Source organism: Hemitrygon akajei, chromosome 3 (assembly GCF_048418815.1).
Source record: "Hemitrygon akajei chromosome 3, sHemAka1.3, whole genome shotgun sequence".
Taxonomy (NCBI): Eukaryota; Metazoa; Chordata; class Chondrichthyes; order Myliobatiformes; family Dasyatidae; genus Hemitrygon; species Hemitrygon akajei.
The window spans coordinates 163764900-163781723 of NC_133126.1; the positions used below are offsets into that span (position 1 = coordinate 163764900).

The 16824-nt window shown below is 43.7% G+C and overlaps 1 protein-coding gene across 4 annotated transcripts in view; it reads left to right on the top strand.

The window, feature by feature from the left end:
* Window positions 1-16824, top strand: part of clcn2c (chloride channel 2c) — a 510268-nt gene that overhangs the window by 470285 nt on the left and 23159 nt on the right. For all 4 annotated transcript variants that reach the window (XM_073041207.1, XM_073041210.1, XM_073041208.1 and 1 more), the window contains one exon: window positions 6402-6440. In XM_073041207.1, the coding sequence (XP_072897308.1) occupies window positions 6402-6440 (39 nt within the window). The remainder of the gene's footprint in view (window positions 1-6401; window positions 6441-16824) is intronic.

Sequence of the window (16824 nt, forward strand, 5' to 3'; positions counted from 1 at the left end):
TTTAAATGCCACTATCAATATCTGCTCCCTTCCACTACCCCCGGCAGCCTGCTCCAGGCTACTGTTGCTCTCTGAGTAAAAAGGAACTTGCCCCACACATCTCCTTTGGACAATCCTCCTCACGTCTGAAGTGCATTCCTCTAGTATTTGACATGTCTGGTGTCTGCTCTTGGAGAAAGATTCCCCCATCTCTGTCTTTTATAATATTAAAAACTTTGGCACTCCAGAGAAAACAACCCAGATTTGTCAAATCTCTCCTTATCCTCTCATCTAGGCAGCATCCTGGTAAAGCTCTTCTGCAGCCGTTGATTTAACTACAACATGGCTTCCTTATGTGCACAGACCCGACCAGTGAAGGCAAACATGCAATATGCCGTCTCTGCCACCATGGCCAATTTCAGCGAGCTATTGACATGGACCCCAAGATCAGCGCTACTAAGGATCCCGCCATTATCTGCATTCCTTTAGCTTACTTTAGTCTTCCTAAGGTGATACACTTCACACTTGCATGGATTAAATGCTGACATTTCTCCACCCTTATCTATAACTGATCTATATTCTGCTGTATCCTTTGATAGTCCTCTCCGCTCTCCATAACTCCACCCATCTTTGTGTCCTCTGCAAACTTACTAACCTACCCATCTATATTTTTATCTGAGTCATCCAGGCAAATGAGAGATGTTGCATTTTGGGAGGTCAAATGAAAGGAGAAAGAATACAGTTAATGGTAGACCCCTTAACAGCACCGAAGTACAGAGGAAGGCCCATAGTTTGTTGAAAGTGGCTAAGATAGTAAAGAAAGCATATGGTACGCTTGCCTTGAATGGTAGGGGTGTTGAGTATCAGAGTAAGGAAGATTCCTGCTGCTGCAAAATAAAGCTTCAGTCAGACTGCACTTGGTTTATTGCCTGCTATTCCACTTGCCCTATATTGGGAAGTATGTAGAGAGTGTGGAAAGAGTGCAGAAGAGGTTTACCAGGAGCCTTAAGTAGAGGGTATGAGCTAGAAGGAAATGTGTGGCAAACTTGGTTCGTTCTCACAGGGGTTCCTAACCTGGGGACCATGGACCCCTTGCTTAATGGTATTGGTCCATGGCATTAAAAAAACGTTGGGAACGCCTGTGAGCATCAAAGGTTGAGAGCAAACATGGTAGTCATTTTACAAATGATGAGAGGCACAGGCAGGCTGGTTCCTTTCCTCAGCATCATAATGTCAAACACCCAGAGGCCATGCTCTTGATGGTTAGAGAGGGGAAGTTTAAACATGACGTGTGTGCATGCAGAGAATGGTGGGTACCTGGATTAGGCTACTAGAGATTGGAGTGGAATCAGGGAGCTTGATTTTCTTTAATAGGCTTTTAAATAGACACACAAAGGAAGGGAATGGACAGATATGAATGATAGATGGGACATTTAAAATAAACTTTAAATTGATACTAATGTCAGCACAACATTGTGGGCTGTGCTGTACTGTTCTGTATATGAGATATTCAATATAAGAGATATGGGGAAGGTGTATTCTCCCATTCTTCTGGGGAGACTCTAGAGCATTAGTATTTAATTGTTTCTGAAATGATACCAGAGTCTCAGTAACAACTCTGCTACATATTACTCATTTTTTATGTGAAACCTTTATTGCTGTTGGTCACAACCTTTCATGGTTTGAGCCTCTCCAGCTTGGTGTTATTAATAGCCAGTGACCTTCACAGTTTTCTATATAGCTTTCTGCCCTGCTCACCTTCATTAACTAATTTAATCCTGGCAGAACGGAGAATGCCAGCTGTCTCAGTTTTACCGTACAAGTCAAATCATCAACCTCTGAGACCAGCCTCATGACCTTCTCTGCACACCGTGCAAAATTTGCACTTTAAGAGGTAGAAATGAACTCGGCGGTGTGATTTCATCCTAAACAAAACCGCCTCATATTCCAAAACACATCTTCCATTCAGTTAGTCATTCTTTATTGAATGTTAGTCTTTTGTATTAAATAATTTCACCTGAGTTATTTCATCTGTCATTCTGCACAGTCTCTGAAATGAGAAGATCTAGAAAAAGTACATCTTACAGGTGACTTCACTCTCACCTTTTTTCCGGTCTGCTCACCAGCTGCACATGCTGTCAGAAGTTTCTGATGGTGCTAATCAAGTCTTTTGTTTCTCTGGCCCCTCCACTGACAACAACATCATCTTCCCCTTTCTGTGTTTTGCTGCATTTCTCTGTTCTCTGCCCTCACCTGAACCTTGACACTGTTGTTTGCCTTCAGGAGTATTTACATACGGGCGGGGTAAATGGCTGAGCCTGATCATATCTCCCAAGCTCATTCACGTATTCACCATATCCACTGGGCGCCATTATCACTGCACCACCTCAACCTCTCTTTATTAATCACTTCTTACTGGATCACTGTCCTTCTGTTCCCTCAAGTCACAACATTACACACCATTGTAGTGTCCATAGGTTTTTGAGTGTTGCTATTTTCAAAGCAAGTAGCAGACGAAGATCTCTTGTAGAACATCCTTAAGTAGGAGCAGCGAGCTCTCACTTAATCATCAGTGAGTGGTACACGAATACCTAAATATGCAAGTTGATCCTTTTGGTTAAAGTCTATCAAGTTCTCTTCATGTTCAAATGTATTACCATTGCTGGATCCCCTGCCATCCTGGGTTCACATATGACCAGAATCTTGCATGGATCAAATGTAATTGCTGCATTTCCTATATTAACAATGCTTTTCTAACATCTGTGGAATGTAAGAGAATGATGAGATATTGTCCTCCTGACAGGATGAGTAGTGCTACAACATACTAGAAAATTCATATCATCAAGGCTTCACTGGCGACCCATACATCACTTAAAAATTCCTTTCCTCCACTATTAGCACAGTGTGTACTGGCTACAAACCCAGTGTTTTGTGAGCAACAGCAACTGCTAAACCAACGGTCTCCACAAAGGCAGCTGGCAGCAAGGGAAAGCCGCTGCCTACAGGTTCCTCCCCAGCTTGGATAAATGTCTGATGCTACTCCCTTGTTGGGATTACGGGAGTGCCATCACCACGGTGAACCACGGGAGTTAGCTTGGTTTCAGAAAGCAAACATACTCCACATCGGCTTTGCAAGTGCTGGCATGTTGAACATGTTAACAGATGGTATTGCTGTTCCACTAAAGAATGAAAATAATGAAACAAATATCCCTCAATCTGCCACAGAACCCATTTTACCTTCTCCTCTGCTAATTGTCTCCGACTCTGCTTTACCAGAGCTAATGAACACATGTCTGAAGCATTCCAGCATTCCAATGCATCCTCATGCATAGAATCAAGACTAAAATCATTTAATTAATCATGCACTCCCTGAGCATCAAATTTACGTGTGGCTTTTGCCAGTTTTATTGTTTTTACCTATTGGATTCAGCCATGCTTGTTGCATTGCAGGAGACTGCAGAAGGCATTGAAAGATGGATTCATGCAGTTGTGGGCCTAGTTAATAGTCTGGCCTCAGACAGTATCATCTTTCCACAGTGACGGAACTCTGTGCCAAATAATGGACAAGAGAAAGAGCACTAGCTGGGAGACAGTGATGAAATTCTTAATACTGATAATGTGAGTGAGGACAGTTGATTTATATCAAAGAGCTCGCCACAGGAGCAGTTCCTTGGCAGTTCTAGAAACCTGTAGAGTGGTGTATTAGAATGTCACCACATCTTCAAAGCCCCTTTGTACACGGCTATCCAACACCAGTATGAACCCCCTGCAGCTGCTAATCCTTAAGTAGTTTCAAGTTCAAATTCAGTTTATTGTCATTCAACCATGCACATGTGTACCGTTAAACAAGACAGCATCCCTCCAGCCCAAACTGCACGACACAGTACATGCAACTCACACACAACACATAAAGTAATGTTATAACAAAAAAATTAACAAATAATAAGGTGCATATACGACACAAGTTTAAAAATTAACAGGATAGCGCTACAAGTGCTTCATACGTGATGAGGTCTGGCTGGTGGCAAGGAGTTCAGTAGTCTTACAGCCTGGGGGAAGAAGCTGTTTCCCACCCAGATAGTCAATGACGTGAACCAGTAACAGTAAGTACAGTGAAGTCAGGGCATGACAAGTTCCTGATGAGTGTCACACTGTGTGTAGCTCAACAATGCAAGCTGTTTTTGGGGGCTATATAAAGTAATCAGAGTGTACCCAAATCAACATGTACACTTAAAACTAGCAGGCACAGAATCCTAACTAGGATGAGATCAAGTCTGCAACATAGAAACCCAGTGCAGGTCGATGGGAGTAAGCAGGTTAAATGGTTTGGTGTGCTCTAAATGGGCCACATCACCTGTTTCTGTGCTGTGCTTTTCTATAACCCTTGGCTTTTGATTAAAGATGCATTAATTAATTTCAAGGTGGCAAAAGAAGAATTAGTATTCTGAACTAGAAGCACTTAGTAATTTTGAACAGAAACCCTTGCATTTAGTTCCTTGCAGCAGTTCTTTTTTAGTTATTTCATGATGATGAACGAAGGTGAGTTTTCCACTGCCTGCTCTGTGTTTGACTTGGACTTCAGCCCAATGATTCTTCCTTGTGTTTTCATTGTAACACAAGTAGACTGAGTAACTTATGAACAAACATTGGTGTGAAGTGTCATGTACGGTACATGTTCAATTGTTTATCCCTTATGGTAATACATGTTACTCCGAAGATCAAACAAGATAGTTCTGCTGTTGCCTTCAATGGCAGCAGGTATCCTTTCGTCAGACTATGGGTGGAGGCTAAAATTTACATACGGTTTGATTTGTCCTGCACTAGCTGTTTTGTTGTCTGACTGTAAACCAGTTAGGCATTGGGAATGTAATACTATAGTGTAATTAGTTAAAATAAAATGTGACTCAGGATTTTTTTTAAATCAAAACTGCTTTTTGAAATTAAATTCTCGAACTGCTTAGTAATTAGGATATCTGGTTGATCGCCGAGTTTGGCAAACTGTTTGCAGACATTTCGGCTGTAATCGAGAAGCTATCATCAGTGCGCAGTTGAGGGTGTTGGCCCCTCAGAGTGCAGCTTATATACTCCGGGGTCCCAAATGGATCACTGGCGATTTGTTGATTGTTGACTTCATTGTTTCTCTTTTCTCTATAAGGGTTCATATACCAGATCTATGTGGCAGGTAATCTCGGGATCTGGACAACAAAGCAAACACTTCCAAAGGACCTCCCTCGAAGTTAGCCGGTCAGAATCTCCCACTGCTGAACTGTTCAGTGTTCTAAACCAGACAACTAGATCACAACATCTAATCAATATTCATTTGGACTCTGGAGGAGTTATATGATGGCATTCTGAGCAGACAACACCCTCAACTACGCACTGATGATGGCTTCTTGATTGGAGCCAAAATGTCTGCAAACAGTTTGCCAAGCTCGGCAATCAACCAAGCTTCCAAATAGCCAGCCTGCACTACCAATATTCCTCGATATTTCAAACTGCATAGTAATTGTTAGGCTTTTAGATGAATCATGAAACTTTCCGGGGTGACATTTCTGGTGTTGTACTAAACTTTTCGGTTCAATAATTACAGCTAAAAATTGAAGAGCAGTAATTTCTACTCCACATCCCTCAAATCTTGCTCATTTTGCCAAATGCTGATATTAGAAATGTATTCACTAATTTGCAAGGAAATGCAGGTATCACCCTGTTCCAGAAACAAGGGATTGGCTCTTTGGAGTTGGGAGGAGAGAGGTGGGTGATATTGAGATCCAGAAGGATCCAATACAAAAGATGAATTTTTAAGTTAAGTTGAATGAATGAATAAATGTTACCAAAGAGGTGCACTGGCAAGTCTTACACGTGGCATCTCTGTGCATGAGTGCTTCAGACATGCAGAAGGTGCAGTAGCAATATGGAAGTCTGTGCACTCAGTTAGTTCTGGATTTTACATTCAGATGCTCCTGAATTCCTTTAAAAATTCTGTTTTTATGGAAATTGTGCTGTCAAGTGTGGAAATGCAGGATTCCTGAGAGAATCCTACAAATAATTGTGTAGTTACTCCGGTAGTGCTAGCCAATGTTTATCCCTTTGGAAATTTAAAAGAAATTGACTGGTCATTATCACTCTGCCACATGAGATTACAATTAGATTTAATTGGCAGAATCCTAGATCATGTTTTACTTAGCATAATAATTCATGAATTGTCTGTCACCAAGTTCACTTTATTTCATTTGGAATGTGTGGTAATCATCGCTTAGGGTGTACATCTGTGGGCGAATTCATAGGCAACTTGTTGTGCATTTCCTTCTAAGTTTATCAAGCTTGTTTTTAATTTGAGAATTTCTAAATTGGATGTTCATGGACATATTGTAACTTACATGTATAAAAGTAATAAATATTAATTGATTTTATTTTTGGGTTAGGATCCATATGAAATTGAAGATGACATGACACCATCAGAGGTAAACCTGCTTTCTTTGGAATTTTAAACTTGTTTATAATTTTGTCCACATTTTACTTAGTAAATGATATAATTCATTCACTAAATTATCTTTCTCAGATGTATTTTTCCTGCCATGTTTATATAATGTTATGATGTTCTCTAGCCATATTTGAAATATTTCAATAATTTGCTCAGGGATTTGGTTACTGAAAAAGCAAGCTTAATTAACTTAGACTCTGATATCCAGACATCCAGAATATTGTGGAAGCCTAGATGGATTTTCCACCACTTGTAACGCAAGCTGTAAAAGAACAAGATTACAAAGATCAAGACAGGCAATGACAAACTTATTTTTTGCTAATTTTATTAAGAGCAAAACCTGTGCATCAAAAGGACAAAGAAAATGCAACCTTTCCAATACAATCAATCAGGGCTAGAATGGCTGTCTGTATTATTGGATTGCAGCCTAGTAAAGCAGGGAAAATCGTGCAGAATCAATATAAAGAATTAGTTTGATATGTCCATTTATGCTCTTTCTTGTATGATCAATGACAATGTACTTTTAACAACCGCATTAGATTCATAGTGTAATGCAGCATGGAGACAGGCACTGTAACCTAACTGGTCCATGCTAACCACAGCAACCTCCCTGCTGTCTGAGTTAGGCCCATAACCCTCCAACCTCTCCCCTCCCGATATCCATCCAAATGTCTCTTAAATGTTACAGTGTACCCTCCTCGACCACTTCCTCTGGTAGTTTGTTCCTGATACTCACTACGCTCTGTGTAAAGGAGTTACCTCTCAGGTCTCCTTTAAATCTCTCTCCTCCTATCTTGTATCCATGCACTCTAGTTTTGGACTCCCCAGCCTGGGGAAAAGACCACAATCTTGTCTGTAGCCCTCGAGATTTTATAAACCTATGAAGTCACCCTTCTTTCTCCTGCCCACCACAGATTAAAGATCCAGCTAATCAGCCTCACTCTATAACTCAGACCCTCCAGTCCAGGCTCTTCTGTCCCCTCTCCTCCTTCACATTGTCTTTCCTGTAACAGGGTGACCAAAACTGTACTCCGGGGGACCTCACCAATCAACTTCCCAGCTCTTTACTTCAGCTAACTGAACTCTGAAACTAGCACTTGTTCCTCAACACACACAAGATGCTGGAGGAACTCAGCAGGCCAGGCAGCATCTATGGAAAAGAGTACAGTCGACGTTTCAGGCCAAAACCCTTCGGCAGGACTGGACAAAAAATACTGAGGAGTAGATTTAAAAGGTGGGGGGAGGGGAGAGAGAAACACCATGTGACAGGTGAAACCTGGAGGGGGAGGGATGAAGAAAAGAGCTGGGAAGTTGATTGATGAGAGAGACAGAGGAGAATGGAAGAAAGAAAAGGGAGAAGGAGCACCAGAGGGAGGCGCTGGGTGAGCAAGGAGATAAGGTGAGAGAGGGAAAAGGAGATGGGAAATGATGAAGGGGGGTGGGGTTCGGAGGCATTACTAGAAGTTTGAGAAATCGATGCTGATGCTATCAGGCTGGAGGCTACCCAAACAGAATACCCTTAATGTGGCCTCTTCACGGCAATGGAGGAGGCCATGGAGGGACGTATCAGAATGGGAATGGGAAGTGGAATTAAAATGGGTGGCCACTGGGAGATTGTGCTTTTTCTGGCGGACTGAGCATAGGTGGTCAGTGAAACGGTCTCCCAGTCTACGTCAGATTTGACCGACATACAGGAGGCCATACCGGGAGCACCAGACATAGTATATGATCCCAACAGACACACAGGTGAAGTGTCGTCTCACCTGGAGAGAGGAGATCTAGCACTTGTTCCACTTGCAAGGATAAGTGGCAGGATGAGATCAGTGGGGAAGGACGAATGGACAAGGGAGTCGCTTAGGGAGCGATTCCTGCGGAAAGCATTAAGTATGTGGGGTGGGGATTCCTCAATTACATTTTATTTACTTGTGCATAAGAAGAGCAACATAGCACTATCAGCACGAAGAAATACCATTTTTATACGGAGTTGACTAGCAGTTATGGATAATGGCCAATTGGTAAATAGTCAATGCCACACACAAAATGCTGGAGGAACCCAGCAGGCCAGGCAGCGTCTATGGAAACGAGTATACGGTTGACATTTTGGGCTGAGACCCTTCAGTCCTTTCTTCGAAGGCCTTACTTGCCTGGGTTGACTGCATACTATCTGTAAACTATCCTTACCTGGACATTACCTTAACCCTTGCTATAACTTCGACAACCAGTGACCTGTATAACTGCAATATCATGTCCCTACTCCTAAATTTAACTATTTTGTCTCCATTGCTAGTCTTCAGTGATCATATCCTATCTTCCACATGTTTCAATTGGTGCAAAAACAAAATTCTGCTCCACACAATTTGCGCTAAGCGCTCTCAACAGCCACCAATTGCTCTGCTCTGCAGGTGTAGCAAACTCTCCCAGTTACAATCGTACAATAGCATTTCATTAACACTGAAGTGAGCAAAAGTAAGCAGGAAAGTTTATAGAAGAATCATCAAAAGTCTTTACTCCACTTCTGAATATCAGTAACAGTGATGTCCTATGGAAGACTAGATTCATGCAGTGCAAGAGCATTGACACCTGATTTGGCTAATGCAACAATGTGTTTGCTAATTAATTTTCTTTGGTTTTCACATCTTAAACAATTGGAGGCAAGTAGATTCAGTCAGAATGTAATTTCGACAAGATCTGAGAAGCCTCTTTGGATTGTCACATCCATATAGGGCTGGTGCATTCAGAATGAGTGAATTTGTAATGAAGTAGTGTGCTAAATTCTGCTAAGAAGATTGCAAAAACTAACTTAATGCTGACATAGCTGTCATTCCTTCTGAATACTTCATTTCACTCTCATTCCCCCACTTCCTTTTTCATTTTCCTTCCATACAGTAGTTAAAATATGACCTTCTAATAAATCTTCCCATGCTTAATTGCAAGGTTTAGAATCAGGCATCTTATGACAGCAACCATGTAGTTTGTGAGTGGCTGTTGGTGCAGTGGACAATTCCCATTCATGTGCCACTGATAGGAAAATCCAGGCATAAAGATGAATTTATCTTAATCACTGATAAAATGATCAGTTTTACAAAATACCCTTTACCTTTTTATAAAGTTGTAAGATTATCTGCAGATCCCTGAATACTGAAGTCTCTCTAAGATTATTATTAATAAGGTGAATTAAGATTTCTTTCCCCCCAAGCCACCATCTCCATTAAGGTAATTAATTCCACCTCCTGTCAAATTCCTTTGAAAATTTTGCCTTTGGGTGAGCTGCTTCTCTCTTGCTTGTCAAAAAGATTAGATAACAAGTGGGAAGTGTTGTGGGACTAATACCATTTCCTTTATAAAGCCCTGCTTTTTAATGATCTCTAAACTGCAAGATAATGAAATATATGGAACACAAAAAAACAGGAACAGGCCACCAGGCTCCTCAAGCCTACCTTCCATTCAATAGGAACATGGCTGATTATAGCCCACATCCTGAGTGTTTAGTTATTTCATTGATTATTAACTCTAGCATCGTATTGACAAGAGCTCGGTGATGGCCCAAGGGCAGAGCGAGAGGCGCAGACACAGAATGAACTGCTCACTGGACTTTAAAAAGAACTGTACTGAATGAAGGAAAATAATAACTGCTAGACCAACAGGGTTGCTAAGTAAAAACACTCAAACAAACTAAAACCTATTGCCGTCACTGCAGCTCAAAAGCAGTAACCTAGAACTAAATTAATACCGCTTCTTTAACAGTGTCTATCAAAATCACTAATCCTCTTTCTCAGAACATGGACTAACGTAAGCAAGGAGCACTGTCGTTGCCGTGCGTCAATCAGAACTTGACAAGACTGAACCAAAACAAAGAAAGTTAAATGGAATTACAGAGGAACCCTAATTGGCTGGAATGTGTGCGTGATTGCTGTGTATTTCAGCTGCCTGCAAGAGCACCCAGATTCCCTGCAGTGTCCCTGACTGTGACTGAATCCACCCTCCACCACCCCCACCCCCCCCAGCACAGATCCCGAGGCACCAGAGGCCTGTGCCTGCTGGAAGTCCTGAATGAAAGACGTCCAGGATGTGTCAAGCCGGAACCTAAGAACATTCCTCTGGGCCACGCTCCTCCCAATCAACGTGCTACTGGACATCCAGGAAGATGCCAGGATGCACCACACAGAATAGAGCAGGATCCATCCACCAAGCATGGAGTTGGGGGGGAAGGGGAAGGTGCTGGTGACTGGTGCAAATGGAGAGATAGTCACTGGCTTGAGCTGGCAAACATGGAACAGTGGGTGAATTTTCATGGATGATGCTAGTCACACACAGCTTAGAAGAGGCTTTGTTAACACCCTTCTCTACGAATGGTCCCGCATAGCATACGGCCAACTTGCAGCTCTGTACTCTCAATGGATGATCTCTAGATGCCAGCCAGACTTATTCCCCTGGCTTGAGAAGCCTCACCTGCCTTTGGAGCTGATCAGCAGGCTGGGCATATTGTTTCTGGGTTTGCAGCAGAGAAGATCTAAAGCGATGGACCAATTGTTTAGCAGCAGGGACTCACGCGTCTGTCTCTTGGCCAGGAACGAGGGGTGGCTGGAATCCCTTTTGGCATTCAAAGTGGGGGGTATGCCAGTGGAGGACAACTAGAGGTTATTGTGGGTAATCTGTGCCCAAACAGTGGGATCTCTGGATCATGGGTTTGGAAGAGTCAATGCAGCACAGGATTGTCTCCAGCTCCTGACTCACACTCAGTCTGGCTGTTAGATTGGGGGTGGGAAACTGATGAGAGGCTGGCTGGTAGCTCTCAAAGGGGAACAAAAAGCTTTCCTAAAACAGGACATGACCTTGGTCATTGATCAGACACTGTGTCCTGATAGCGCAGTACGATCATGTACTGAACCACGAGGGTGGCAATCTCACGAGCTGACAGGAGCTTGGGAAGAGCAACAAAGTGAGCAGTTTTAGAGAACTGGTCCACAGTTACCTGAATGGTAGTGTTCCCACCTGACGGAGGCAGACCAGTAATGAAGTCCATCGAGACGTGGGACCAGGGGCAGTAAGGCACAGGCAATGGGCAGAGCAGACCAGCAAGTTGCTGATGTGATGTCTTGTTCTGAGCAAAAAATTGCACAGGCAGAGACAAAGTCATGGACATCTTTGGACATCGATCAGCATCAAAAGCGTCTCTCTGTAAATTGCATCCCCAGGTGGCCAACCTGATGGGAAGAGTGGCCGTTCTCCAATGCTTTGGGCACACAGCGGCAGGGACAAACAGCTGGTTGGGAGATCCCCATCTGGGCCTGGATTTGATATGGGCAGCCTTCACCTCTGTTACCATTCCTCATATCACCCGAGCAGCTATGAATGTGCGGGAAGAATGGGCTCTGGATTGACATTATCCTCAGAGATATCAAATTGGTGGGACATAGCTTCGGCCTTGATATTCTTGCTGTCAGGGAGGTAGGTGATGGTAAAATTAAACCAGGTGAAGAAGAGAGCCCAACAGGCTTGACGGGAGTTGAGTCTCTTGCCGTCACAAATGTAGGAGAGGATTTCGTGATCGGTCCATACCAGTAAGGGGTGCTTTGCTCCCACCAAGCGGTATTGCCATGTCTGCAGGGCCTCCTTGACAGCCAGAAGTTCTCGGTTCACGACATCATGGGAGTCAGGTGACAGGAAAGAAAAGCACAGGGAGCGCTGGGTGAGTACAGCTCCAATGCCAACATTGGATGCATCGACCTTGACGGTGAATGGATGAGATGGGCCTGGATGCTGCAGCACTGGGGCAGTGTTGAAGTGTTTCTTTAACTCTGACAATGCTTGATCTGTTTCACGTGTCCATTGGAATCCTGCAGAACCTTTCTTGCTGAGTACATTTATGGGAGCCATGATGGAACTGAAGTTTCCGATGAGCTAGCAATAAAAATTTGCAAAAGCCATGAAGCACCTCGACTGTTTGCCTACAGATGGTTTGGGCCACTCTTATGACCGCCTGAACTTTACACGGATCTAGTTGAATAGTGGAATGTAGCCCAAGAATGGCATCTGCTCTTTGTGGAACTCACACATCTCTGGATTGGCATAAAGGTTGTTCTTAAGGAGCCATCTCAGAACCTTCTGGAAGTGCTGGATGTGTTCTTAGTGAGAGTGGGAATAGGTAATATGTCATCCAAATAGACAAAAACAAACTTGATTCAACATGTCCCGGACACATCATTGACCAGGGCCTGAAGTACAAAAGGAGCGTTGGCCAGACCAAATGGCATCATAAGGTACTCGTAGTGGTCAGAGGGAGTGTTGAATGCTGCCTTCCACTCTGCCCCTTCTCAGATGCTGGCTAGGTTGTAACCATTATGCAGATCTTTCGTAGAGAACATGGTTGATCCCTGGAGATGTTCAAAAGCAGAGGCAAGCAGGGAAGAGGACAGCAGTTTTTCACTGTGATATTGTTGAAGAGCCAATAATCAATGCAAGGATGGAGCTTGCCATCCTTCTTGATCACAAAAAAGAAGTCTGCCCCTGCTAGTGAGGTGGCGGTTGTCCATTTTGTCCAATGATGACAGGAAACCGGTGTGGGAGGGAGCTTAAAACAGAAAAGCCATTTCACTGGGGCAGTTCCATTCTCTCAGCCTCAGAAGTTCAGGTCTAGTGGTACGAACAAGCATCACAAACTGGGGTCTTCCTTGGTTACTGTGGATGACCATGACATCTTCTGTGCTTCATCATTCCCCTCTCTCTCCATAGAGCATTGCAGGACCACCTCCCTGTAGATCTCATCCGCCCAGTCCAGCAGAGCTACTTTCCCATGCTAGGACAGGCACATCCCTATCTCACTGGGGTATGAAGCCACCAGCCACTCTCACCTGGTTTAGACTGCCCGTTGAAGCAGTGTACCGGGGTGTGGCCACTGTTGCAGGCAAACAGCTACTTGGAGCCACAGGTGAGAGCTGAGTTTCCGGTGGGGACCAAAGGTGAGTAAGCTGCCCCGGAATGGACACGTCCCTTCAGCAGAGGTGCTGCCCCTCCCTGGACACCCTGTACACTCAATGGTGAGGTAGATGGATTGATAAATCCTAAGGCCATTGCCTCCTTGATGTATTCTTCCATGGCCACTGTTTCAGTATGAGACAGGGAAAAGAGTTCACCCCAAGAAGGGCCAAAACCAGGTCAGAGGTCAGTGGAGCAGTCGTACGGCCGGTGTCAAGGCAGGGAGGTGTCCGCCGCCTTACTGAATACTTCAGTAAAGTCAGTATGTTCAGATGGAACCCCAGACCAGTCCATAAAAGCAGTTTGCCCAGGAAGGGATATGCTGACAGGGGTTTGAGCTGAACCCGGATTGGCATGCCAGTCCCCACTCTTGGAGTGTCTTTAGGGACCAATTGATCCATGTGTTGTGTTGAGTGAGTCAAGGAAGGCCAAGCTCCAGCAGCAGATCAGATGATTCAACAAGACTGGAGGAGACCCTGTGGTTGCCTTCTAGCGCAAATTGGAGGGGTACTATGGAAAGGCAGAACATCCAGTGCCTTGATGTCAATATTCTCTCTCAGTTGTTGAGTGGGAGTTCCCCATCACTGAGCCCAAGACATGTCCGTGAGATTCCTGGCTGCCCCGGAGTCAATAAATGCCAGAGGGTGATGGGTCTGGGACGCCCATGATAGGGAAGCTGGGAGTCCATGATAGGGAAGCTGGGAGCATTACTCAATTAGGGAAAGGTGTTTGCAGGGAGAATCAAGCCACCAGAATTCCATTTTTTACTGATGGGTCTTATTTTACTGGTTGCTTGGGTCATGATGCCCAGAAATGTCCTGGAGATCCACAGTAGAGGTAGCAACCTTTTCTGGACCAACCTTGTTCCTCCTGAGATAGGTGTGGGCACCCACTTTCATGGGCTCCTCCAAGGACTGCATACTGGTGCTGAGAGAGGGAGTGAAGACAACTGGTGATCTGATGAGTTAGGAGGTTCTGGCCATTCTCTCTCTCTGTCACTCTGATGCCCAGCTGTCTATTTGAATGGCCAGATTTATCAGCTCATCCAGGCTGTCTTGTTCATCATGCACTGCGATCTTGTGCTCAGCTGACACTGGAAAGAGGTGATGAGAGATCTCTTGTTCCACCCCATCTTAACCTCATGAGTGTGGAACTTTACTTCGTAGTCTCTCACTGACCCTTTCCCTTAGCACAGGAGTCGGCAGGCAGACTTCTGACCCTATACTGGAATGTCAGATGCTCCCCTAAACTCGACTGGAAATTGCTGGGAAGACTGGGCTGCAGGAGAACCTTGTTCTCGTAGGGTGTTGAACAGGCTGAGTGGGGGTCGGTCTGAGATATTCACCATGTAAGCCAGTTTTACGTGCATCATCACTCAGCTGACTTGACTGTGCTTGGAAGGTCAGTTCACACTAGGGAACACCGTTTCTGCAGCTTACAGGGCGACCAGAGTATCTGCCTGGTGAAGGAATGCTCAGTTCAGGTCCTGAAGCAGTCAAGGGAATTAGTGGCTGAAGCTGATGAGATTGCAATAGAGGAGGACGGGGGAGATGCTGGCACTGGAAGTGGGGCTGTTCTGGCAGAAAGCTGCTCAATAGCGACTGAGAGTAGTTTTGGCTGACACTTGATTCTGGCTGTCTATTATGAGTTGCTGAACTTCCATTGCGATTGCTGGCACCTGATCTTGCTGCTCTGAGAGCAATCGTCGCACTGTGGAAGCCATTTCTAACAACCCAGCCTATACTGACTTTCACTTCTCCTCCACCTGACCAATGAAATTCAGGGCCAGTTTCAGCTGTTCTCTCTCCACCGGGTCCATTTAGATAATCAAGCCTTTCTGACACGAGTTCAGTGATGGCCCAAGTGCACAGACAAATGAACCGTTCAAGGGCTTTAATAAGAACTGAACTAAGGAAATGAACTAGGCCAACAGTGTCACTAACTAAAAACTCTCAAATAAACTATTTATTTCTTTAGTCATATTTGCAGTGAACTTCATGATGCAAAAAAAACTTATCTGCTTTTTCTTTGTTTCCTCTTTTTAATTTGGAAATCTTACAGCTATCTTAACTGTCTTTTCATATTTAATTATCCATTGAAACTCTCACTATTTATTTTGATATTGTTCTCACAGTTTTTCTTACAAAATCATTTTCTCCTTTATTTTTATTCTTCCATTGCTTGATCTTAAGACTTACCAGTCCTTTGACCTGCCACTGCCCTTAACACTTTATATAGCCTAGTCTTCAGTTTAACAATGGTGCTAAGCTTTTGTTAATTTCTAGTTTGTAATTATATCCCTGATCTCTGTAATGCACAAGGTCTAAAATAGTTAGTTAGATAATGGAACAATCCAGTGCTGGGTCCTCCAGCTGATTTTAGCCTAGGCTGCAACAACTTCCATTTATAAGAGCCTTTACCATAGCAAAAATGTTCCAAATGTTTTCCCACTAGTTTTATCACATTTTTAAAATTCTCCTACGTGCCATATTAGGATATCAGAGAAGCATTACTGGAGCAGCAAACAGACCATTAAAAACTGTTCACAGCTGCAACTGGATATTTGAGAATGGCCACATTCAAAAAGAGAAATATAAAGTGTAGGTGATAAGAAAAGAAAATGTTGGAAGTACTCAGCAAGTAAGGCAGCACATGCCTTACACCAATGCCTTTGAGTGGAAAATCCTACAAAAGGTAGCGGATTCAGCCCAGTACATCAGGTAAAGCCCTCCCAACCACTGGCCACATCTACGTGGATCGCTGTTGTAGAAAAGCAACCTCATCATCAAAGATCCTCACCACCCAGGCCATGAGGTGGAAGGTACTAGAGCCTCAGGATTCACACCACCAAGTTCAAGAACAGTTACTACCCTTCAACCATTAGGCTCTTTGACAAAAGGGGGATAACTACACTCATCTGCCCATCTATTGAGATGTTCCCACAAGCAATGATCACTCTTTAAGTACTCTTTTATCTTGTTATTTCATGTTCTCATTATTTATCGTTATTTATTTATATTCGCAGTTGCACAGTTTGTTGTCTTCTGCACTCTACTTGATCTTTCATTGAAACTTGTTATCGTTAATATTTCTATAGCTTTGCTGAGTATGCCTGCAGGAACAAGAATCTCAGGGTTGTATGTGATGACATATATGTACTCTAATAATGAAATTTATGTTGAACTTCCAGCATCTGTGGGAAGAGTTAACATTTCAGATGAATAACTGAAGGCTGTCTTACTTCCGATTTTATTCTGGATTTCCAGCATCTGCAGTGTTTTGCTTTTGGCGTGCAGGCCCATTCATCTGGGTATAAATGGAGAAACATTGAAGGGGGATGATATGGTCAACCATGTGAAAGACTTCAGACAAGTCAAGACTGGCAACAG